This window comes from Argiope bruennichi, chromosome 3 (genome assembly GCF_947563725.1).
Source record: "Argiope bruennichi chromosome 3, qqArgBrue1.1, whole genome shotgun sequence".
Lineage (NCBI taxonomy): Eukaryota > Metazoa > Arthropoda > Arachnida > Araneae > Araneidae > Argiope > Argiope bruennichi.
In genome coordinates this window covers 117966538-117991812 of record NC_079153.1, presented here as the reverse complement: position 1 = coordinate 117991812, position 25275 = coordinate 117966538, and the positions used below count along the sequence as shown (strand labels likewise).

The following is a 25275-nucleotide window of genomic DNA, read 5'->3' as shown; positions in this document are numbered from 1 at the left end:
CGGGAAATACCTTACCAGTGCAAGATGGGAAGAAGATTCCGACCAATAACGTAAAGGACGTTGCTATATCGACTAGAATTTGGTTATATGTATCTCGGCCCTTGGGTTGGTACTGTTCTGGATCATCTGACAAATCGATGATGTCTCCCTTGTCACGGAACCGGACCACGATGTTATCTGCAAAAGAAGATTAAAAGCACCTTTAAGATATTATTTCAGAAATTATCAATTTTTAAGTGGAGTATTTTGATCATTCAAAATCAAATGGAAAGAAGGGAAAAAAGGGCCCAAAGGCGATGAATTAGAGGATCCAGCTCGATTATTTGGTATGAAACCAGTGTAAAAACAATCCACTCGAGCACAACAGAAGTAGGTAGCCTAATATAACAAAGAATGATGTGTAGCATTTCCCTTGCCCTAATGAGAGATTTGTCTAGGCATATAAAGAGAGCAGAATTCTCCCTCTTTAAGACATGAAATAAATAGCCGCTAACACAAATAGTTTCTGTCTTATCGTTGCAGAGAACTTTAATAATTAGGGTTAATTTTCGCTATGATTCTGCAATATTGTCACGATTCAATGTATAAATGCCGATAAAGTCAACAGCTCTTTTTTGTTCAAGCTCACTGCTAAAGTCAAGTAACTTCGTAAATTCATAACATAATAGTAAATAATTAAAGAATTTCAAGATATTTTGCTAGTTGTGAAATAAAATTTGTATTTTCCTTTCGTCATCGCCATAATGGAATTACACAAGAAATCTGAATAAAAGATTAAGAGAATACAAATATCATTCACTATTTCCAGGCAAGAAAATAATTATAAAACTGATATAAAAAAATTGAAATTCTCTGGTATAAATTTGGGATAATTATGGCTTTACAACTATTTCTTATATATATGGCTTTGATTAACATTTAGACAATGCGATGTTTCGTTTATTTAGTTAGTTGTGTTTTTGCATCATCATGTTTTGCATCATTAACACCCGGAAAGATTATGCAGACATAATTTCAGTAATATTTTTCAAAATTCAGAAAATTCTGTAATGGTAAAAGATATCAAAATCTATAGATCAGTGCTGGTTTAGGTACTTTGCGGCCTTAGGCAGTGCGCATTATGAGGCCTATCTTTTCGATAACTGGACAATGTAATTTCATAGTTTTTACTATGATAGTAATTTATTTTAGATTGATATTTTTTATGCGCACATTATGAGGATCATATTTTCAATAACTTGGACAATGTAATTTCACAATTTAAAACAATTTTAACATTATGGTAATTTATTTTAGATTGATATTTTTTATTTTATTAACATAATAACGAAAACATAATTGTCTTTATTTATTTATTATACTCCAGACTGCCCGTTATTGGTATTTTCAAGCAATATTATTGAAGCAGATATTCGTTGTTTATGTGTGAGAGAGAGACTTATGACACTTTACAAGCCCACTGACAGTTATCTGTCAGTAATTTAAGCCGAGTGATCGTCTCTTATTTTTTCAATAGCGCCGACTAGGGACAAGAGTACGACTTAGCTACTACATGCGTCACATTCGCTTGCACAACCCCTTTTAAAAGGGGAGCAAATTCACACACCTCACATATAGAACATAGAAGAAGAACAACCATGCCCGAATCGGGACGCCCAGATCACAGGGAAGACGAGCTACCCCTATGCCAGGACGTCGATACTCGTTGTTTATAACTATTATATTAGCAAAATGAATATCATGAAATATATTTCATCAAATGCTCATATTATCTTGCCATTTTATAATCGATTGGCTTTGTATATGTTGCAAATTTATTTATTTGGCAACTGTGCAAACAAAGATTTTATATCGATCTACCTGTAGTTTCATCAAATGCTCATATTATCTTGCCATTTTATAATCGATTGGCTTTGTATATGTTGCAAATTTATTTATTTGGCAACTGTGCAAACAAAGATTTTATATCGATCTACCTGTAGTTTCATCAAATGCTCATATTATCTTGCCATTTTATAATCGATTGGCTTTGTATATGTTGCAAATTTATTTATTTGGCAACTGTGCAAACAAAGATTTTATATCGATCTACCTGTAGTTTTCTTTCTGCCTACATGCCTAGGCAGCTGTCTAGTCGGAAATTTACACCTATTCGAGATCATAGTTTTTGGCATTTACATTCCTGTTTTTAACGTGTACAGAAGGAAAGATAAAGGACAACACATAAAGGACAATAAGGAAAACTTCTCACCCCAGAATACTCCACTGGAAAGTCCAGGTATAGCTGGAAGCAATTTAGCCTCGTTTGCTTCAAAATACGGATCACACTGCCAGATGATGTCCTCTGTATTGTTGCTGGCAGTAGAGTTAGCATGTTTTTTGCAGTACGTGTAGAACAGAGAATTGGTGTCGTTTTTGTCCTTGCTGCATACCACGTTGTTTTTCGAAGTGAGAATTCTGTCTCCCAGAACGCAAAAGCTGAAACAAAAGATACGATTAATCCCATACTATAATAAAAATATTTATTTTCATTTTTTTTTTGGAATTTTAAACAAGGATATCAATGAAGGGTGATTCATTTTTGCAGAAATACTACATTCGCATTTTTTGCAGTTAGTTAATATGTGTTGCAATAGTTAATATGTGAAATTTATATATATATGTAACATATTTTGATTGAAGTAGAATACAGGTTCGAAACAGTGAAGAGACTTGGTATTTTTAATTACGTTTTATTCTATTCCGAGTGGCAGGCATGATTATATACAAGAAAACGCAGCGCGGCACACAGAAGTAAGAAAAGGGGAAAAAAAAAGGGACGGACAGATGATGACTTGCCTTATATAACATAGGATTTCCGACCACGCCCCGAGGGAATGACCTTTGACACCTGTTCAAGGGTACCGAAGTATCACTCTCATGTGAAACGTAGTTCTTGATGGCGCATTACTTTTACAAAGGGATTAATTAAACCGAAAGTGGAATTGGATCACGAAATAAGAGAATATTTTAGAATGAAGTTACTATGGGCTAAATTAAGATAAAATCTTGGAAATTAATTAAATTGAAATTAGAATTAAAATATCATTACGTATATATATTTAATTAGGAAAATTCTTCCCTCTTTCTCTTGTACAACCACAGCTTTGTAGCAGCTGAATGTGATGGATCCGTAAAAAAGATTAACTTCAAATCGAGACTTAATACTATCTCAGAATTTTGTGAGTTTTAAATCATCGAATAATTCTTTTTCATAATCAATTTTTTGTCTATTATTTTTTAACCCAATACATAAAATAAATAACTATCTAGAGCTTAAATTCTTATCGAATAGATAATTAATAATCTTTAATTTAGCAGTAAGGAGTACCAAAAATAGTTACAACACAATAATACATTATGATTTCCATTCAATAAAAATGATGATTCTTAGTTAAATATGAATTATGAAATTATGAAAGCAAAAATATTAAATTTAGTATTTTATAAGTTTTACTTTTTAGCACAAGATCTTGCATACGATATTGCCATGATATTGTTGGATATTCAGAATGTCCTATAATATTGTAAAGACTTTGCAATAATATTTTTGGGCAGTTTGTGATAATATGTTCTCAAGATATAGCATTAAAAAAGATTTAATTAATTTCCTCATATAGAATTCTGAGAACTTCATCTACAGGTATTAAACTAGAAATTGATTGGTTGATTAAAAGTTCGAGTGGATTTAAAAAAATTAAAAAACTAATTCATTGGGATTCGATTTGGATTGTAGAAGTTTTTGTTATGAGTTATTGAGATGACTCTTTTCTTAATCTTGTTTCTTTCCAAGTTCATAAAAAGGATTTACTTAAATATGAAGATGGCATGCGTAAAAATGGCCACTTTAAGATCATCATAGTGTCTTTCAAATCTATGTTGACTAGAACAGAAACACTTAACTAATTTCAGCAATTATTACGCCATAATGTACTCCTATTTAGCAAAATTTTAATTAATTTTCAATCAAATAAAAATATAATTTAAATTTTGTAAAAATTAAAAAAATTATTGGCGTTTTGATGGAAAATATTTAATTTTTATTTTGTCAATAATATCGTTTGCATCTTGTGCGTCTTTGTGTGTTTTATATTGAGTATACGAATTTTGCTGTTTCTATATATCTGCAAGGAACTTCAGAACACTTTACAAGGTATATCTTTCTGTATATCTGGAAAGAATATATACTATACCTGAAATGTAGTATATGATCCTTGTTAGAAGAATCGATAGCTTGTTTAAATCCCAATTTGGTGATCACTTTTTCATCCAAAACTAACTCTAATTAAGGCAGGGACTCATAATTTAAGAAAATATTTTTTAAGTGAAAAGTAAACTTACTCGACACCTTCTTTTCCATCCATATTGACGAAGACCCCCACGTAGACACCGACGATAGACAAGATGACGCAGAGCAAGGCGATGGGAGCCAGCTTGCTGACGAAGGCTACGCCGATGTACACCATAATGCCGACCAGTACGAGAAGAATGGTGCCATACGTCCGAAAGTTGTTATACATGATCTCCTGATCGTCTCTGAAGTCGCCGTAGAGCGAGAGTTGCGGTGCTAAGTAGTTCTGAGATAACATGAAAATTGCTTTTATTATAGTGGAAAAGAATATTATAAAGAAATATGCAAGTAAAAATAAATTGCAGGACATTTCATCACTTAATACAAGGGTGTCTAATTCGCACCTTCCAACAGATATCTTTTAAACAATAGTTGAGCAAGTCTTAACACAAATAAAACAAACAATAATAGTTTTATTCTTTGGGAAAATCGTATGAAATATGGCGATTTAACTATCTAAGTACGCTTCACATATATTCTCGTAAATCCAAAATTCAAATTTGGCGAGGTTGATGTGTAATTTTTTTATCCAATAAAAAGAAATATCATTTACTTTATTATGATTTTTTTGCAAATTTTACTATACAACCATTTATATTGTGTCCGTCGTGTATATGCTTAATTGCTCGCTTTTTAAAAGGGGGACTGGAGAAATTTAAAAAAATAAATTCCATTGTTAACTATTTAACATACTTTTCGCCATGCAACCTAAAAAAATGCGCCACATTATGCGCCAAGTCAAACCCGTATGACTGACACTGAATACCGGTGATGGACTCTAAACTTTCTGGCCAGACCACGGCTGTTGTCAGTGAATGATAATATAAAATAAGATTTAAAAACTGCATTTTGTTAACAAATTAAGAAATGCACTTAAATATTTCTTATTAAAATTTTAATGGGCTTCATTAAAATATGGTAAAAATCATGTGCGTAGTATGAATCTAAACATCGTGTATGCGAAGGTATGGTGACATGAAATGTGACAGAGTACTTACCAGAAATATCTCTACGGCTCCTACCAAGTACATGGAACCCGCCAGCGTCGTGGCTAAGTAGAAGAGTATTCCTACCGCGCCACCGAACTCGGGGCCCAAGGACCGAGATATCATGAAGTAGGAGCCACCCGCTGTGAAAGAAAAGAAAAGTTATGAGTAGGCCCTTTCAACTGACGCTTTCTTTTCAAAATTTCTTCTCAGTCATATTGAGTCACTTACCCGGTACTATACCATTCGTCGCAATAGCACTCAAGGAAATGACAGTCGTGAAAGTCTGAAATAAGAATAAAAAAAAATATGTTTAAATGGGATTCTTGAATAAAGAAATCTAACATTATGTCAGCTCAGTTCAGTTCAAATTATATTATTGATGACACTTGAGTTGGCACTCCCCTCTCCAAACTTCCGCACCACATCACATTAGCTGGTGGACGTTTGATCCCGAAGGATTTAATGTGTACAATACCCGCTACAAAACGGTTCTTCGGTGTAATCGGGTCTCGAACCTGAAACCTTCTACCTCTGAAGCCGAGTCTTACCACCAGACCACCCCGCATGAAATCTACAATAGTATGTTAGATTTCATGTTGAGTTATATTTAAGCGACTAGGCATCCCATATTAGACTTTGCGATCCCGTTTTTCAATTCAATATTCTGTATTGAAAATAGTATCAAGCATTTGTCCTTTTTCTTGTTTGATTAATGATTTGTATTATAAGGTTTAAAAGTTTCTGAAAAAATTAAATTGATGAGAATTCAACTATTCAACTTTTATCTTCCATAAAATAATGTTATTCTAATGTAACAAAAAAGATGATTCCAGTTCTGGATTGTGAAAATTTTTAAATAATTGATTGTTTTATAGTTTCTGAATTTTAATAAATTTTATATTTAAATATATTTTGGATTGTATCAAATCCGTAATTAAATAGAATCCTTTTTTTTTCTCATTTCAATATGATATTTTCAGCGTTTAACAAGATTTAATGAATGCAATAAGAAATGTTGAAAAAAAAAAACTGTTGATATTGGGACATCGAAATGTGTCTGGTAGTATACATTGTAAGTTTACAGAGAAGAATAAAGCAAAGAGCCATTGTATACATAGCATTTTCTAACACCAGCTCATCATTATTCCTGCTTCATTTGCAAGTTTCTGATATTGTGTTCGATAGACATCATACACAATTTCAGAGATATACAAATAAAACAGGAATAATGCAATTAATATTAGTAGGTAGGTCTGTCTGTTAATACAAAAAAATATTAGGTACACTGGTGGACCTAACAGTTTTTTCCTGTACATGTTGATGAGCCAGCTCTTCGGTCTGTTGCCTTTTCAAAGACATTTCCACCAAAGTCACGTACTCAGTGCATTAGGATACCCAATGTTTTGCTAAGGTTTTTTTCTTCCATTTTTGCCACCTATTGACCGTGATTTATTTAACCAACTTTCCATATGAAGCTGTGGTGGTAACTTCATAAGCCAGATAACAACTTCCGGACATGAGTGTACACTTTTGTCTAGTGGCTTTGTTACGTGGCTCCGAACCCTAACGTTGTAAGTTCGAACCTCAACTTGCACAAAGCCTATTCAAAACGACTAACTGGGAATTAATCATTAAACATCCACTTCAGAGAAAGTCAAAATTTCAAAAGAAACCATCAATGTATAGTAAATCTAAGAACAAAAATTTTTTTAATGTGTAATACTGATTAATGTGTTAGTAGCTGAAAATATTCTCTTTACCATTCATTTCACCCTCCTGATCACATGGGTTTTATTCATGGCAACTAACTGTAGGTCACTCTTAAAGGAAAAAAGCAACTTCTGAAGATTGACTGTTACAGGATATAACAGTACCCATGATAAAATAGGAATTCGTTGCCTTAGCTCATAGATGTAAGTTTTTAAAACGTATCACCCAGTTGCTCATAATGTTTGGTAAAAACAGCAAGCAAGTATCAGAAAGGAGAATTGCTTACCACACAGCAGCACAAGAAGACAGTGATGAAACCGACGATCGCCCCTGCAGTACCCACAATCCATACCAATCGAATGAAAAAGATGACGCCGAAAATATTTTGAATACATGGTAAGTAGACTCCGGCTATCGTTCCGAGATTGGCTTTCTGGAAAACAAGAGAATAAAAAGAGTTATTGCCTAGAAAAGAACGAAGAACTAATCTTTCAAAAAATTATCACTGTGATTTTGAAGAATCGAAAAATCAGATTGATAACTGTTTTATCGCATCAGGTTACTGATTGATACTGATACTCAATTTCATAATTTTGTTCTTTTATAACCAGTAACCGTTTCTTTCCTTTCAGTGTGTTTTTTAATTATCAATATATCTATTAAGATATATTGATTTTAAAGATTTGTCTCTATTCAATTCCTCGTTATCTATAATTTTAATTGTTTTTAATTTGGTATTTGTGTTTAAGTGTTTAAAGTTTAATTATTAATAAATAATTATTTCCATAAATAAATTCATTAATTTTATTATTTGATTTATGTTATAATTTACATCAAAGGAATTCAAATTTAGGTCTTAATATAATGCACTACTAATTATTTTGTTGCTCGGAAGCTGTTACAAATTTTAGCAATGTGTTTTTTTTAAAAGAACCCCACAAGATAGAAGGACTGGCAGTACTTCAAATTCTTAAAATTAATTTATTTAAAAGTACTTTAGAACTTCAATGACATTCTAACAATTTGAAGTCATGATGTGAGAACTCCGTATTGTAGAAAGGTTGATTTCATTTCAGATTTTAAAAATCTTTTGCAAACTGAGGTTAAATTCTAATTTCCGAAATGTAAATCATTTCATAAAATTTCTTTCTATATTCTTTGTGTGTACAATGTTTTCATTCGCTATCAGTTTGTGTATAGATGATAAAATTATTCACTATTTATTTTTGAATCGATGATATCATAGCTTAAGTGATTATATAATTCAACAGATGTTCATACATTCTTTTTCTGGAAGCGAATTTTAGATCCTATAAAATATTCTAATGTATTCAATTGCCCACGCATTCTATCTCCCCATTTTTAAAAACATCGAATTTTTTTCCATGCCCTGTCTTTTACATGTCACAGCTTTAATATATTCCCAAAATATTCGTTTTTCATCTCCTAGATTATGTATAAAAGAAAATTTATAAAATAACATTAGAAAAAAATATTTTCGCTTGACAAACTACTAACGACATTAATTTTTTTTAATGCAAATCTTTGATAGATATCTCATTGATTATTTTGAAATTTATACCAGTCTCTGCATAAACTAAAGCTTGATCTAATGTTTAAAATTTACATTTTCATCAGGCCAAAGATTGAAACAATTTTTTTATGAAGAATATTTATACATTTTGGAAAATATCTCGATAATACTATAAAGCTATAAACATGTTCATGTGAATCCAAATGATATTTTCTTTATATTGTCATAATTTCTAAGATAATAAATATTTGTAAAATTACAAGTTGATTTTTATTAACATATTATATAACATGTTGCCAATTTCATTTTACCTAATATTTTTTACTTAAAATTTTTTACTGTTTTGAGGTATTAGTATTATTTATTTGGAAACATACTAACAAGTGATATTATGATTATAATACTTTATTTTAGATGTACAGAGTTAGCAAGAAATAAGTTATCTACTTCAGAGGGCTCTAAAATGCGTTCTATTGATCCAAATGAGATAAAATTTCAACTACTGATTATTGAGATGATGCGCTTTATATTTATTAAATTAAAAAAAAATTGATACAAAAATTCACTGTTGTGTGGCGTTGTAATACACTTTAAACCATTTAATATGGTTTATAATTGTTTAATAAAGTAAAATTACAATTGTTCAATATGCCCTCCTTCATTTTCAACAATATGCTTCAATCGGAGAACCTATTTTCGATAGATGACCGGAGTGTCTGCCAGAATATTAAGAATATGACGCCGAATGTTGTCCTTCAGATTTGGTAGAGATAGTGGCATTGAAGGTAGATATTGTCCTTCAAATAACCCCACAACCAAAAGTCACAAGGGATGATGTCCGGCGAGCGAGGACGAGGAGTATTGGGAAATGACGGCTGATATCTCGTACTTCTGTGAACTGTGTCTCGTACTTCTGTGTATTAAAAATCGCTTTACACGACGATCAATATGAGGTGGTGCCCAATCCTGTATGAGAATGATGTCTTGAAGGCATCTACACTGTAGAAAAATTGGATTACAAAATTCCTCAGCATATCATGGTACCGTTGTCCTGCGACGGAACAGGTTTGGATTCCATTTGAAGTTATCTCTTCAAAGAAATACGGTCCAATGATAAAGGTAGCTGCAAAACTACACCATACTGTCACTTTTTCAGGATGCAAGGGTTGTTCTTGGATAACGTGAGGGTTTTCCTCTGCCCAAATTCAACAGTTGTGGGTGTTAACTTGGCCATTGAGGCGAAAGTGGGCCTCATCACTCTACAGAATGTTCCATGGCCAGGTTATGTCGATCACAATTCGAGAAAGGAACTGAAGTGCAAAAGCCCCATCCCCCCAAAGAAAGTCCCCGTCCTGCAACAGGTGCACAGATTTGATTTTGTATGAATAAAAATGCAAAATATGCCGTACGATTTTTTTTGTACAGTTGAATAAGGCATATCCAGAGCACGGGAAACAACTGGCAAACTCACACTATTATGCAGCGACTGACTGCTGGCTTCAACGAGGGCAGTCGCAACATTTTCGACGCTGGAAGACGAGATTTTTTTTCGTCCTCTACCTGGAAGAATGCCAAGTTGTCCAGTTTTTTTTCAAATTTGTGCATCATTTGCGTAGGGCACCTGGAGAAATTGGACCTCTTCGTATCTTCTTCATACGATGAAATTTCTTTAGAGTTGCAACGGAGTTTTATTTGTTCTGGTAGAACAATTTCACCAGTAACGCGTTTTCTTGCAACGTAGGTATGGCGAACAGAGAAGAAATTAATGTTCACGTAGAATCCGCCTTCTTTTCATCCAAGAAAAATGGTAACAGACATGCGCTGTAACGCAAATTATGTTTCACATTTTCATTATATGCAAATAAATGCCATTTGTTTTACAGTTCTATCTGTTGGAGAACTTTTGCACTAAATTTTTTAAATTAATAAATGTAAAATGCATCATCTGAATAATCTGTAGTTAAAATTTTATCTTATTTGGACCAATAGAACGTAGTTTAGAGCCTTCTAAAGTGGGTAACTTATTTCTTGTCAACCCTGTATTTTTAGTGATTTTTGTTTTGTGCACAATTAAGCTGGATATCTTAATTCCTCTATTACTATTTTTAAAAAAATATTGGCATACTTTTATGTTTATATGTTTACATTATTAATCTTTTGGTCAGTCCAGAAAGTTTATATATGGTGATATAATGCGAAAATAAAAGTTCATGGCATCATAAATATTCCTGATCTTAAAAAGCAAGGGGATTTAACAGCTCAGAATATGTTTTAATCTATACAAATAATAAAAGAAAATATATGTTTTAGTACTTTAGAGGCCAAGCCGTTTGACCTCGAAGTACCAAATTAGGTATAAATATATCTTGGAGTGTTAAAATGTACACCTCAGAGCGATTTTTTAAAAACATTTTGATTAAAAACTAAACGAAAATGTGACATTTTTTACTCGATAACTTCCTAAAATATTATTGAACAAAAACTTTTTGCATCATTTTTAAATTTAACAGCAACAAATCTCTGTTTAATGTTATCAATTATATATTTGTCTTTATTTTTTTCCTGAGGTTTGACAATTTTCAAAAATGTGTGTTAAAAAATTTTCACCACTGCAACATACTACTATAGTTAAAATGAAACCTTTCATTGTTTTTATTAAATACTTAATTGTTTAACATCTTTCCGTTGTTGAAGACTAAAGAAAAATTACCTTTACTATCATAACAGGTTGAACAAGGAATAAGAGAAATAAATGCATGAGAAAATGAAAGACGCCAGTTAATTAGGAGATTGATTTTTCGGACAATTTAATGGCATGATACAGATCCATTATAGTCATTTTATAGGCATTATTCATTCATTCATGAAACTATGCATTTAAAAAGAAACATAAAGAGAAAAATTATTAAAATAACTAAGATCTAATGCCTATCAGAATTTGACGCTTGAATTATTAGTTTAAAGGAATCATGGACAAAGTAAAAGTCATGCATAAAAGGTTTAATTAAAAGGAATTCCAATTAATATTCTGGGTGAACCAGCCAGTTGGCATTTGTAACTAGTTTTAAATATTTATTTTTATCATACTATTTTTATTTTTGACAACGGTTGGGATCATTAACATCCTGCTTTAAAATGAGTATGATTCGATGCTGTTAACTTCAAAACGAGATGGTAAATATTTCGTAAATAATTTTATACTTGATTAAAGTGCCTTGCCTGTACCTAAAATATTTAATAGCGACCTCCACAGTTTGATTGTTGCCGAAAAGAATCATGTAGATGCTGACATCAAACAACAAGATAGAAAATTTTCTAGTTAACTGTAGTCTATTAAATTGAAAATGATGACGCAGAAATGAAAAGGCACAAATAAAGATAAGCTACCGAAAAATAACTTAAAAAAAATCACTTATTTCCTTAAAATATTGAGTGACAGAACATTTTTGCTAGTACCATCTAAGTTAAGGCACTTCTTATGAACGACAGCATTTACAGAAGCCAAGTCTACATGTGCGAATTGACTAAATAGTACGGATTACATCTGAACCAGTAGGAGCGAAACTTTCTCGCACATCCTCAAAAAAAAAAAAAAAGTATATTTTTTCTCCGTATACAAATTGAGAACGTCAGAAAAAACCTACATTAGGTACGACCGGAGTTTAACCCCCTGCTTGGCACAATTTTCAAAAATCGCCAACAACAGTCTTGCGAAATGTTCAAAAGCGAGGGAGTGGATGTCCAATCATAGTGCATAATAAAGATTGCTAGTTTTGGCGCGTTATCGCAACTTGGCGAAGAAGGGGGTTAAATTCCGGTTCGCCCCTACATTATTACAACCATTACAGAGCCCTACACAGGTAGTAAATAGCATAGTATAGTACGGGAAATAGAATATGCATTTCCGACTCCTCTTTTTTGACAGTTTGAAATCACATTTTGACATAGAACTACTAGTTTATTACATCATTTACCAAATTTCACTTATTTGTCACAACGTATTTGAGTTATCACTCTTACATGTATGTGAAAATAACGACTGACAACGATCTATTCTCTCAAATTTGATGCACAATTCGATAAGAATCGACACTTTAAATGCTAAAACTGAGTACCAAATTTTATTTATCCAAGTTGTGTTTTTGAGTTATTGTGTTTAAGTGCGTGCCAAGGAACAGATCGTTAGACGGTCAACCCCTTGATGGATATATTCCTAAACAGGATACGATTCCCACTTTAGCCGCTAAATCAGCGTGTCAAAATTCAGCCATCCAATTTGTTACGTTTTGTATTTATCGCCTTCAATTGTACTCTAGTAACCAACCAAATTTTCTCTCAAATTTTGGTTAAAAAAATCTATAAATTTGGTTTAAATATCACATGCCAAATTCTAGCTCGAAACATTTGTAAGTTAATATGTTCACATACAGACAGACATAATTACAAAAATGCATTTTTTGTTGATCCAGGAAGGTTTGAAACGCAGAAATTCATCAAAATTTCGAATAAAAAGTAAAGTTTTAACGACTGTGATTTTCAGTACCGATCTAGAAATGCCAAGGATAAGAACGCTAAAATGAGAAAGATTTTAGTACATCTTGTTCTGCAGGAAATTGTAAGAACCGCTGCGTCTGAAAGCCTCTGTTGAAGCAACTTAATTTGTTTTGTGTAAGCGGGCTCACGCTCTATTTATTGCTAATAGCCCGCATACCCATAATGGATTGGCCAGGATCCCCCCCCCCCCCTAAGATACTGCTTCGCCATCCATGTGATACATGCTGTCCACATCAAATATCTGTTGTTAATCGATATAACAAAATGTTTTGCGTCTTTTGAATCAAGAATTAAATTACCAACAACTTTTTATTTAATATTCGAATCATAAATTAATTTTTATTGCTGAATAACCAGAATAAGCATAATAAGTAACTATAACGTAATAAATTTATTTGATAATTAATTTTATTTTTGCCTTCAGCTACCATCTACTGCTACGCATATCGTCAAGATAACATACACACAAAAAAACCTCTGTTATATGAGGAAAATAGAAGCGTGTTCAAGTTATTGGGAAATGGTCCATCGAGAAATAAAGGATTCAGTCTTGAGTTTTTTAATCTCTAATTACTACTGCTGTTAAAACCATTTCAAAATGTTTTGAAATTCATTTTAAATCTTAAAAACTTTCTGTAGGGACTTTTCTATGGCATATACACAATACGAGAGTATCAAAAGTTTTATAATTCTGATTTCCGAATATTTTTTTGTGATTATTATGTTTAAATCCCAATACTTCGTTGAATGGTTTTGGAAAAATCGTCGCCAAACGATCTTATTCGATGAAAGAACAATTTCAGAGGTGGCATCGCCAGTTTCCTCTAAAAAAGTATTTTTTTTTTTTTTGGATTTTTGCCTGTACTATTCATTGCTTCTGAGTTGAAAGTAAGCATAAGTTTCAAATCTTGCAATTCAATCATCAACTATTTCTAGGCATACAATGTTAGATCAGAAATTTCCGAAAATAGATATTGTTACGAAATTTTCCGGGGTTCGTTTGGATAGCGGAAGTTATATGGTGTGGAGAACGCTCAATCAGCAGGCGGCAGTAGAAAATAAAACAACGACGTTTATTTACACGAAGACACACAGGACAGCACAAGGACGACAACTATATACAGCACAGAAGACGATTATCTTCAGCCGAGAGGTGTAGCATACAACAGCATACACAGCAGTATACAACAAGACTCTCTACTGCAGACAGTAGCGCACAGCTTAATTCAGCACTAGCTTGACTCCGTCGCTGCTCTGCTAATCTCTGAAAGGCCAGTTCTTTACCGTCGATTCCGAATACGACGACTCAATTCCCCACTCAACTCACGACGACTCCCCGGTAGCTGCAGTTCCTTTTATAGGTCTCAGGACGCGGGGCTAGAAGCCTCTCAACCAATAAGGAACGTTCGAGGCGTAACTCGGTTCCTACTGGACGGATCGGGAAAATTCCCGATGTTTCGGGTATAATCTATTTTGTCGCCAAAGTTGCCAAATTCGTTGCCAAGTCTCCAAATGGTCGCCAAGTTTGTCGCCAAGCTCTGGAACCTCCTATGGAACCAACTATGCTGGGAAGCATCACCACAGGTTCGTAACAATATTTAGAACCTCAACAGAAAGCTTCAAGGAGAAATCAGTGTGTTAAAATTGGAAGTGTGGATTTTGTGATCACATGCGCATGCTAGTCAGCGATCAAGCGAACCATAGTCTTTTATAAAATGATGCCATATTGAATATCTAGTGATATCGATAATAACATATCAATGCTACATGAAAACTTCTTATATCAAGACTGTAGTCTTTTGTGGCTGCAAACGAATTTGAAGCTCTATATTACCTATTATCAGGAACTCTACAGAGCGAATCTTGTAACTTCATGAAATACGTAAGTTTTCGAAAAGTATTTGAAATACATTTTGAAACAAAATGCATGTAAAAATATCAAATATTCATAAATGTTATATGTTTTAAATTCTAATTTTCAAAATGCTTTTATTATTTATTTACCTATTTTCCCCTTTTAATTTTAAAAAGTAAAATGAAAGTTTTCACTACTCATATTGGTGATTTTTTCCGTTTGACTCTACATTTCCGAGATTATAAATTTTCAATAAGGTCGAAATTTGATAAAAATCTAGTCTGGTCAAAGTTATCATAATTGATTTACTGTTTACTTTTGCAACAAATCGAACGAGATTGTTATAAAAGGGACAGAATAGCCATTCTAGACAATTTAGCTGTAGCATGAAATTAAATGAATAGTCACATAAAAGCTAGTTTTTTTCTTTTTTTCTGAAATATTAAAATATGAAGTATGCAGTCTACTACTATCAGGAAAAACCTATGACATTTTATGCTGAAAAAAGTCCTATAAACTGTAGCAATGATAGATTTTATTTTGTAAATATATATCTAGATATTAATAAAATGCTTTTAATTTACACTTATGAAGATAAAAATTAACTAGAAGATTTTAAATAGTAAGTTATTTTAATATGACTTGTAAAGAGCAATAAAACACTACACATTGTAGAAAACTATGCTTAATTCCATTATCGTCAGAAACTTGTTTCATTATTGGGTAATCGAAGTTCATTAATTCATTGAAACAGTCAGCAACGCTGGAAATCGACATGAATTACATAATTTATCATACAAACGTCCGATGAATTCGGAATATTTGAAGTTAAGCAGAATTAACTGAATGGTCAGATTTTCTAAACTTCAGTCTGGGACACGTTAGATATTTGGAAGGAATAAGAGTTCAATATTTTATATTTATCATTAGTAGCAGAATAAGCTTATATATAGTAAAAGTTTATACTATTCAAATAAATTATATACTAGTCTGCCATTATTGCCTAAACTCAGATCTCCATATTCAATAAATAGTAAGACTATAAAGTAGAATTGTTCAGAGGTTAATACTTTAAAATGAAATGACGTTAACTAACTTTTATTTAAAATGAATTATGTGAATTTACTTTCAAGTAAAGTTTAGAGAAATAGGAAGCTACTTGAAATTAGGGCATTTCCATGCCGTCTGTCAGTAGAGTTTCGAATCAGATCAGAAAGTAGTTTATTTTATTTAAATACTCTATCTGAATATCTACCAAGCTGGTTTAAAATCCTTTTCAAGTCGCAAAAGCTTTACTTGTTGAATTATGGGATCAAATTTTCTAATTACAATGTCAGCTCTCTGAATGACACAAATTAAATGTTATTTTTAATAATTTTTATATTTTTTAATTTTCGCACACAAAGATGGCTTGGGTGGAATACTGTTGTTGTTTCTTATGGCACTTGTCATAGACAAGCCCGCTGAGGAAGTCAGCAATTTTAAGCCGACAGAGTATCTCTTGTTTCAGTAGCACCATCTAGGGCCTAGGAACTAGTACGGCTTTGCTACTTATGCGTCACATTCGCTTGCACTGAGTTTAGACCACTTTTTACTGGGGGAGGGTGGGGTGGTACATTCACACACCTCACAGATAGAATACAAAAGAATAATAACTATCTCCGAACAGGTACGTCCAGTTCACGAGGAAGAAGCGCTATGCCAGAACGCCGGCAAAAAGACATTTTGAGTAGAAAAATGTTTTCAGATTTTAATTTTAATAATATGAAAGAGAAACCAATTATTTTATGAAAGCGTTTTACATTTCCCTCTTAACAATTCTGAGATAACATGCACAGTGGAAATGTGAAGAGAGTTTCTTAGCATCTTCAAATAACCCTACATCAGACTGCAAGTTCTACTCTGCAGGATTTAATAATGTAAACTAATACACAGACATATATAGTTGTAAAAATAAAAATGAGTTTGTTAAAATTTAAGTGAAACTAAATATATTGTTAATTAAAAGAATGCCGATATGATCAAAATTATTCTATATTTTATTAGAAATTCTCTGATAATCTGAACGAAATGAAGGGTTTCAGTGTAAATAGAGGACCATATTAAAACGTTTGACAAAATTTGAAAGTTATTAAATGCCTATAAAAAATTAAAACTCTTAAATGAAACGGAAATTAAATTAAGAGATTGTGAAAAGCACGGAAAAATTGCAATTATTTCAATTGTTGAAAAATATTTTACTATTGAATTTTGATTAATTCCTAGTATATTATAAATTCGAATCATTTTCGCTACTTTTTTATTTTATAAAAAATAATAACCGCTATATTTGAAAGAAAACTGTTATGAATCTTTCCTATAAGAATTCGCAAACAAATGGGCGAATTTGTGAGGATTTTCAATCTAAATGCAAGCAAATATTTTTTTTAATTAAAAAACAGGCATTCTTTATTGTGAAAGTACAGGAATTTTTTAGTTGCAGAAGATCTTCTGCCAGAAGCATTTCTTGGCAGAAGATCATTTGAATTTTGAATTCAGTACAGCACAAATTTTCTTTTACAAACAACTGCTCACTTTCTTATGCTAACAAATGCAATAAAAAAAATCATTATAATTTGTCGACAAAAGTTTACACACTGAGATCAAAACGGAAAATTTTTCTCACCTTGGGGGCGGCCTTTCCTTCCTGCTGCTGATCCTCGACGGTCGGGATAGAGACGTCATAGTTGGCCAAGGTGTTGAGCAGACTGGCCACGTGGGGTCTTTCCGCCATTTCCTCCTATGAAACAAATAGTTGAGGTTTAATATCAATTAAAATCGTCAATCATAATATAAATTCTATAAAAAAGAACTATTGCGAATTATTTTAGCTTGTAATGCATTCACAGAGGATACAGTTCATATAAAATGCGAAAATAGTTTTTAATATCGTTTTGCTTACCGAAGGTATATATGTAAAGTATAAGATCATATTTTCCTTTCATATAGGTTGTGAAATTCAAGAAATCATCAGAATTTCATTTCTTTTCGTCTAAGTAATATAATCAATCTGAGGATCAATTCTATCTTTAAGGTCTTCTCATCTACCCTCAGCTTCTATGGTTGTGAAATCGCCGATATCATAGACAATATGTGAAGAAGTCTGGGGGAAAAGGAAGGGGGAAGGACCGAGGGAACTGATGTAGGATTTACACATTAGATATTTAGAATCAATTTTTTGTTTATTTTGAACTAAGTTGACTATTATATATCCTTTTTAGAAACAGAACGTATTAATTATTAATTTATTTGTGTATGAAATGCAAATTTAATATAAATATAATAAAGAGAATAATATGATTTTTTTGTTTCAAAAAGATATCGCAAATCTATTTATGAATAGGCTAGAAAATGCTAAAAGATTATGGAAAAGAGTAAATAAATCCGAGAACATTTTTTATGAATGCAGGTCAATTTAAATTAACTAAGATTCTTCTATAATCCTATGATATAGGATTTCAATGGAATTCTAGTCGCTGTCCTATTTCTCCCTCATTACTTTTTATTTAACCCGACAAAAAAAATCTTTAAAATAAACAGAGTTTACTTTACTTCAGTTCATATAAAAATAAAATATTTCGTTTTTTTTTTTTTAAATTTCAAATGCGAAAAATAATTTTTCTTCAACGAAATTTATAGCATACAATAACAATTTCATTAATATATTTTTTTTACCATAAAAATTGCTATTTAATTTAGCAATAAGAGGCAAACATGTTTTGAGATTAAATTAATTGCATTCAAAATGTAAAAAGGAAGAAAAAAAAATGCTCACTTTAAAACGAAATGCAACGTCCAAAATTTTGCGAGAAATAACTTTTTGTTATAAATGTCCAAAACTCTTTAGCATATCTTTAATTTGAAATAAAAATTATTTTTCGAGATGTATGTACTTAATGTACTTAAGAATTTATTTTCTCATAATATTTATGAAAATAAATTCTACCCGCAGTTCAAATGTATTACAATGAGAATTTTTAAAATTACTGTTCACTAAAAATATAGTGAAAAATCATTTATTTAAAGGATAAATAAGTTTTTTACACTAACATAAAAAAGATCCATAGAAGAAACAATATATTGAATGAAAGTTCATAATCGCAGGGAAATATCTCGAATGTTTTATTTCAAAGAAAACATACCTATTTGAAACGAAAATATGAAATAATCAATCTGTTTAATATTAAATGTCATTAAAAATGTTCCAAAGAAAGGAGCTAAACAGACTTTAAGAATAACAACAATAGTATTAAAGAAAACATTAAATAAATTTTGAGTTTTTTTCTTCTGAAACTTAAGGAATTTTCAATCAAAGAATGGAAAAAAAAAATCAAAATTAATTTAACATATAGATTCAGTTTTTGTCGAATTAAAATTTATAGCACTTGAATAATTAAAATAATTAATATTACTATATAATTATTATTTATCAATGAAATATAATCTCATTTCGAATTAAATTAAGATACTGTGCGTGGTATATTTCACAGATGAAAGTGCCAAAAAAGAACAAATATTGATTTGCACTATTGTCTCTCGGCAATTTATATATCATAAAATAAATAGATAAACATATTCTGCAGAGATATAATATATTCTTCTACTTATTCATTACTTATCGTTCGTGGTATAAGAAATAGATAAAAGCATAAAAGAAAAAAAGAAGAAAAATAAAAATCATGCCACTCGCTTTCCGCAATTTATATATCATTTAATGAATAAATATATTCTATGGCGATCTATTAACATTTTCTACTCATCTAAAACGAAACATACGTAGAATTCTTGAATTAAAGTACGATATTGGATAATTCGAAAGAACCAGATTATGCATTTCTAAAACCAATATACTAATGAACGTTGAACGAGAAACATTGAGCTGACATATTACAAGAATTCTGATTGGTTTTAAATAGGCGCCTTCAACGCTTATTTAATTAATCTGAGTTTCTGTACATATATCATATATTTTGTTTCCATGGATACGTAAACAATTCATTTACTTGAGGTTGTTTTTCTTAATAAAATTTATTAGCTGATACAATTACTTCTCTGTCTTAATTCTCCTCTTCATATGAAGTTATTCTTTCTTTCGTGACTTTTAATCATTTTGATAAAAAAAATTATGAGGAATATGATTTAGAGCGGAATATACAAACAATCTCTCTTTAAATACATACAATCTGAATAATAATAGATTGTTTTTTAGTTCAGTTACCATGATTAGTGAATTATGGTAATCAATAATCTCTGTTTCTATTTCTTGCAATAAAAACGAATGTGTATCTGTGTATTCATGTTTTACAGGCCCGATAATTTCGCCTTGAGTTATAAAAACTGACAAAAATTAACTTGGAGGGTGAGAATGCATTTTTCGGAGCATTTTTTTAAATAAAATTATAATTATAATTTGAAGCAAAATATATTAAAATCAAGCAAAGTTGAGGCATGTTTTCGCGATGATTTTCGAAAATATTTTTACACCACCTTATAATAATTACCAAATAAGTTTTACACTACCTTAAAGTCCCAAAACTATTTTTTAAATTAAACTGATTTAACTGGCATTCAATTTTTCCTAATCTTAGCAAGCGTTCAAATACATTTTTTATCCGTAATTTTCAACAATAATTTTCATGGTTGTAAACTATCATGAAGTAAATCGGTTCCTTTTTAAATATTTTTTTTTCATGTGAGTACTTAATAGAAAATTTATTAAAATTCTTGTAGGTATTGTTTGACTAAAAATATGATTTAATTTATATATAAAAAGTAAGGACAGCAATAATTATGTCATTAAAACTAGGCAAATAATTCTAGTCAATATTTCATCTTAAATATCACACACTTAAAAAAATCAGTTCTATTAAAGTTAAACTTACAAATGTTGATATTACAGTTTATGGATAGACATTAAATAAGTAGCGATTGACAATTCAGTACGTTGATTGTCCTCAGAGATCAAAGATTTATTTCTGCAATCGACTGAAATACTATTAAAATAAATGTTAGATAAAGTCAAATCTAAATGCTTGTTTCTACAATTAAAAATGATTTTAAATTCGTTCAAATTATAAAAGATGCATACATTAAATAATTCTTTCTTAGTTGGGTTAAAACTATTGTTTTCATTTAAATAATCATTTATAGGTAAACTAAATTCACCAAAGATATATAAAATTTTCATAACTAAATTTTTCAAAAAAATAAATTTTTTTTTTATATTCTTATCAATGCTAGAAACTGGCAAGAAATATATAGCACAAAAAAAGCTTCTTTTCCTGACAGCAATTGAAAACCAGACACATTTTAAATAAATATCAGGAAGACCAGTTTGGTGAAAGATTATCATTTTTTACAATTCCGCGTTTTTATGAATTTGTTGTATTTCGGTTTTCGCGAAAAATTAAGCACCTTTCATGAAATGTATAAGAGGAATAAATGTCATGACAAAACTACGTTTAAATATCGTAATCCTTAGAGGCTGCTGAAAACTGAATACAGAGTTGTAGTTTCAGTATTTAAATCATGAACATTTTGATAAAGTATAGAGGGTCATTTGTTAGAATCCATACATTTTTTAGGAGAATTTGGCTTATCAGGATGATTATTATCTATTATAGGAATACATTTATGAGAAATGTCGCAATTTCTGTAACTAAACTCGGATACAATATAGCCTTCAAACCGTACCGAGTGCATCCAGTAGCTGCTCAAAATACTTTTCATAAACTTCATGAAAAAGATGCATAGATTTAAAACTTTGTTTTCAGTCTGGGGTAAAAAAAAGTCCAAATTCAACAGGTTTAGAAAGCTAGTTATTTTTTTTATTGTTGTTCCTGGATTTATCCTTGATAAAAGAAATTGGAAGTTTATTTACAATTTTTTAGTTCGAATTATTTCTTGCATCATTTATAAAAACTTTGGAATTACTTTGTTGTTATGTACTAAAAGATTCTTAACTTACAGTTTGGCAGTATAGCTGAAGTACTCAGTATTATTTTATTTGCTATTTTATTTTCTACTGGTTTAGCTGAAATACTGTTTGGTGCAGAAGCATAAGAAACTTGAATTAATCTCAGCTTTGAAAATTTCTTAACTTAAGCTTGGACTTATGGATTGGTCACATCAATAAACCTTTTTGTTACTAATATTTAGACTAATCTCTCTTGAAATATCATTCACTTTGTTACAAGTATTTTTCCGAAATATAACAAATTCGTATTTTGATTCGATGAATAAATCCATTATGGTTTGAAGCGATTCAGCATCGGAATTGCAAACATAAAAATGTTACGTGACGTTAAAATATCAATTTTCAAATTCAGTTTTTTTTCTTTAACATGAACACACTTCTTTTCCGTAAAATTGTCAAAAATGTCATGCATGCTATAAAGCTTTCCTGTATTTTTTTTACTTTTCTACCCGCTTAAAATTTAATGCTTAAAATTAATCGTTTGTCCCTGGTACCATAATGTCAACATTATAATTATTAGATATTTCAGGATAACAATTATATATAATGAACAAAAATTAGCGAAAATTCTACACAATTCTTTAACATTTATATTTAAAAAAGCAACAAATTAAAAAAACCAAACAGATATTATCAAAATAAGGATATCTGAATCCACTTTCATATGTTGATTTGATCATTACCATTTTTTCACTGCATGTTTTACCTGAAGAAGAAAGGGATCTCTTGGTTCTTCATGGCATATAGGTGAAATTCTGGATGCATCTAAGTTTTCTGTGTTTAAAAAATACTTATGATTATATTTTCCTTATACTGTTTCCAAGAAAATTCTATCTCTGAAATGTGGAATATCTTCTTTCCATTCTCAAGACCACATAAGAAATAATCGAAATTGTGTTGAAATAGTTTTGCGGATTAAGTCACGTGAATTTCAAATCCTGTTCTTCACAGTCGGCGATAATTAGACTTCAAAGATAAGTTAATATACCTATCGCACGCCACATCAGTTCTCTTCTCATATAGAACGAAACTATGAATTTATCATTCAAAGATATCGTTATTTCCTTTGTAATAAAAGAAAAGTTATTGGTCATTCAGCATAGCTTCAGGAATGGTTTGGATTCTTGCATTTATATTTTTATTTCCTTTCTTCAATAAGTTTTCGTAATCGTCAACTTTATTGTCATTATTATTAGACTTTTTCAAAATTCCATTGTCAGATACAGAAGATGGGAAAAATGATTCTAATGGATTAAAAATGCTTCGATATCTGTCTTTCAGTTTGGAGAATCTAAATGCATCTTGCTATAAAGACTGGAATCTCTTCAAAAGGCATTTAATTTAGCCTTTGTATTGAACGCACTTTTTATTGAAGAACTGAAGATGTGAAACTTATTTCTTCTAATGATAAAATTCTCATTCCTGATATTTCTTGTAGTTTTGCAATTGTTTGAAGCCATTCAAGTAAACTTGAAATGCTGCAATTGCCAATTTCTATGAAGCTACAAATAATTTATTTTCAATGGAAATAACTGACTGTCTTTAAAAGGATTTCCTTTCTTGTTCATATCCTTTAAGTTACTTGATTTTTAAACTTGCGAATCATTATGATTAAAACTTCGTAGATTATCTGCCGAATTCAATGAAAGAGTTTCCTCATATTGTATTATAATTCTGTATATATCAGGCTTCTATTTTACAAGGACATACTCACGGTCTAAAATTCCTGCAGTCCTTCATAGGCTTTTAATTTTCTTGTTATTCTACTAATGAAATCGGACACGGCAGAAAAAGATAATTTGTTTTCTTTGGTAGATATATCTGCTAAAATTCTGGATATATGCCAAGGTGCTTGCTTGATATTTTTTCTGGGAAATATACTGGTAAACAGTGCTAATAGTTTACAGCAACAAAAGTGCCAGTATAGAGAATATTATCCTCTTTAGCATGAATGCAAATAACTTGAATCTTTCAGCGGTTTCAAGAATTGTTCAATCCAAGTTCAAAAACTGTTCGAATTCTGAACACTCGTTGAAACAAAAATGCCTAAGTTCCACAAATATATTACAATAAGCATATTGAAGAGATTTTAACAACCTAATCTAAATCCAATCTGTTTTATTTATTTCTTTTCTCTTTAACAAATATTTCTTTAAAGTATTTCTTGTATGTCTGAAATTGAAGGCAATGCAGTACCATTATAGTCACTTCATGAGTGTATCTAGCTCTTTCAATGAATGAATATGCCAAATATGATTTAGCTATATTTACACCAATAATACTGGCTTGCACATCTGTTCATCGCCTATTTCGTAATCATTTATCGAGTGGATTTGAAGCCACCTACTCGAAATACGTCTCATCATAATTATCATTTTTGTTTTCATCATGTGTATGTAAAAGACCTCATTAAATCTGTTCCTGTATGGTGCAATTTTGTTGATATACGGTAATTACCAGTGTCTAGTATGTATTGAATTTAGTTATTGAAGAGATTATTTTATTCATAAAATGTCTAGCTACAGTTTAAAATGTCCTTATAAAAGAGTAAATTATGTCGAATGGCTTTTAATTGCTGTACATTTGAATTCAGATTTGGATTCTTATATCTATAAGGTTTCATACAGAATATATATATATATATATATATATATATATATATATATTCAGAATATATATATATATATATATATATATATATATATATATATATATATTTAGAATATATATATATATATATATATATATATATATATATATATATATATATATATATATATATATATATATATATATTTAGAATATATATATATATATATATATATATATATATATTTAGAATATATATATATATATATATATATATATATATATTTAGAATATATATATATATATATATATATATATATATATATATATATATATATTATATATATATATATATTTTAGAATATATATATATATATATATATATATATATTTAGAATATATATATATATATATATATATATATATATATATATATATATATATTAGAATATATATATATATATATATATATATATATATATATATATATTTAGAATATATATATATATATATATATATATATATATATATATATATTTAGAATATATATATATATATATATATATATATATATATATTTAGAATATATATATATATATATATATATATATATATATATATATTTAGAATATATATATA

At 30.2% G+C, this 25275-nt stretch overlaps 1 protein-coding gene across 2 annotated transcripts in view; it reads right to left on the bottom strand.

The window, feature by feature from the left end:
• LOC129964099 (solute carrier family 12 member 7-like) overlaps positions 1 to 25275 on the bottom strand; it is a 615365-nt gene that overhangs the window by 35470 nt on the left and 554620 nt on the right. For both annotated transcript variants that reach the window (XM_056078781.1, XM_056078782.1), the window contains exons 3-9: positions 17698 to 17811; positions 7376 to 7522; positions 5608 to 5662; positions 5389 to 5519; positions 4381 to 4616; positions 2252 to 2478; positions 16 to 177 (exon numbers count right to left, since the gene is read on the bottom strand). In XM_056078781.1, coding sequence (XP_055934756.1) covers positions 16 to 177; positions 2252 to 2478; positions 4381 to 4616; positions 5389 to 5519; positions 5608 to 5662; positions 7376 to 7522; positions 17698 to 17811 — 1072 coding nt within the window. The remainder of the gene's footprint in view (positions 1 to 15; positions 178 to 2251; positions 2479 to 4380; positions 4617 to 5388; positions 5520 to 5607; positions 5663 to 7375; positions 7523 to 17697; positions 17812 to 25275) is intronic.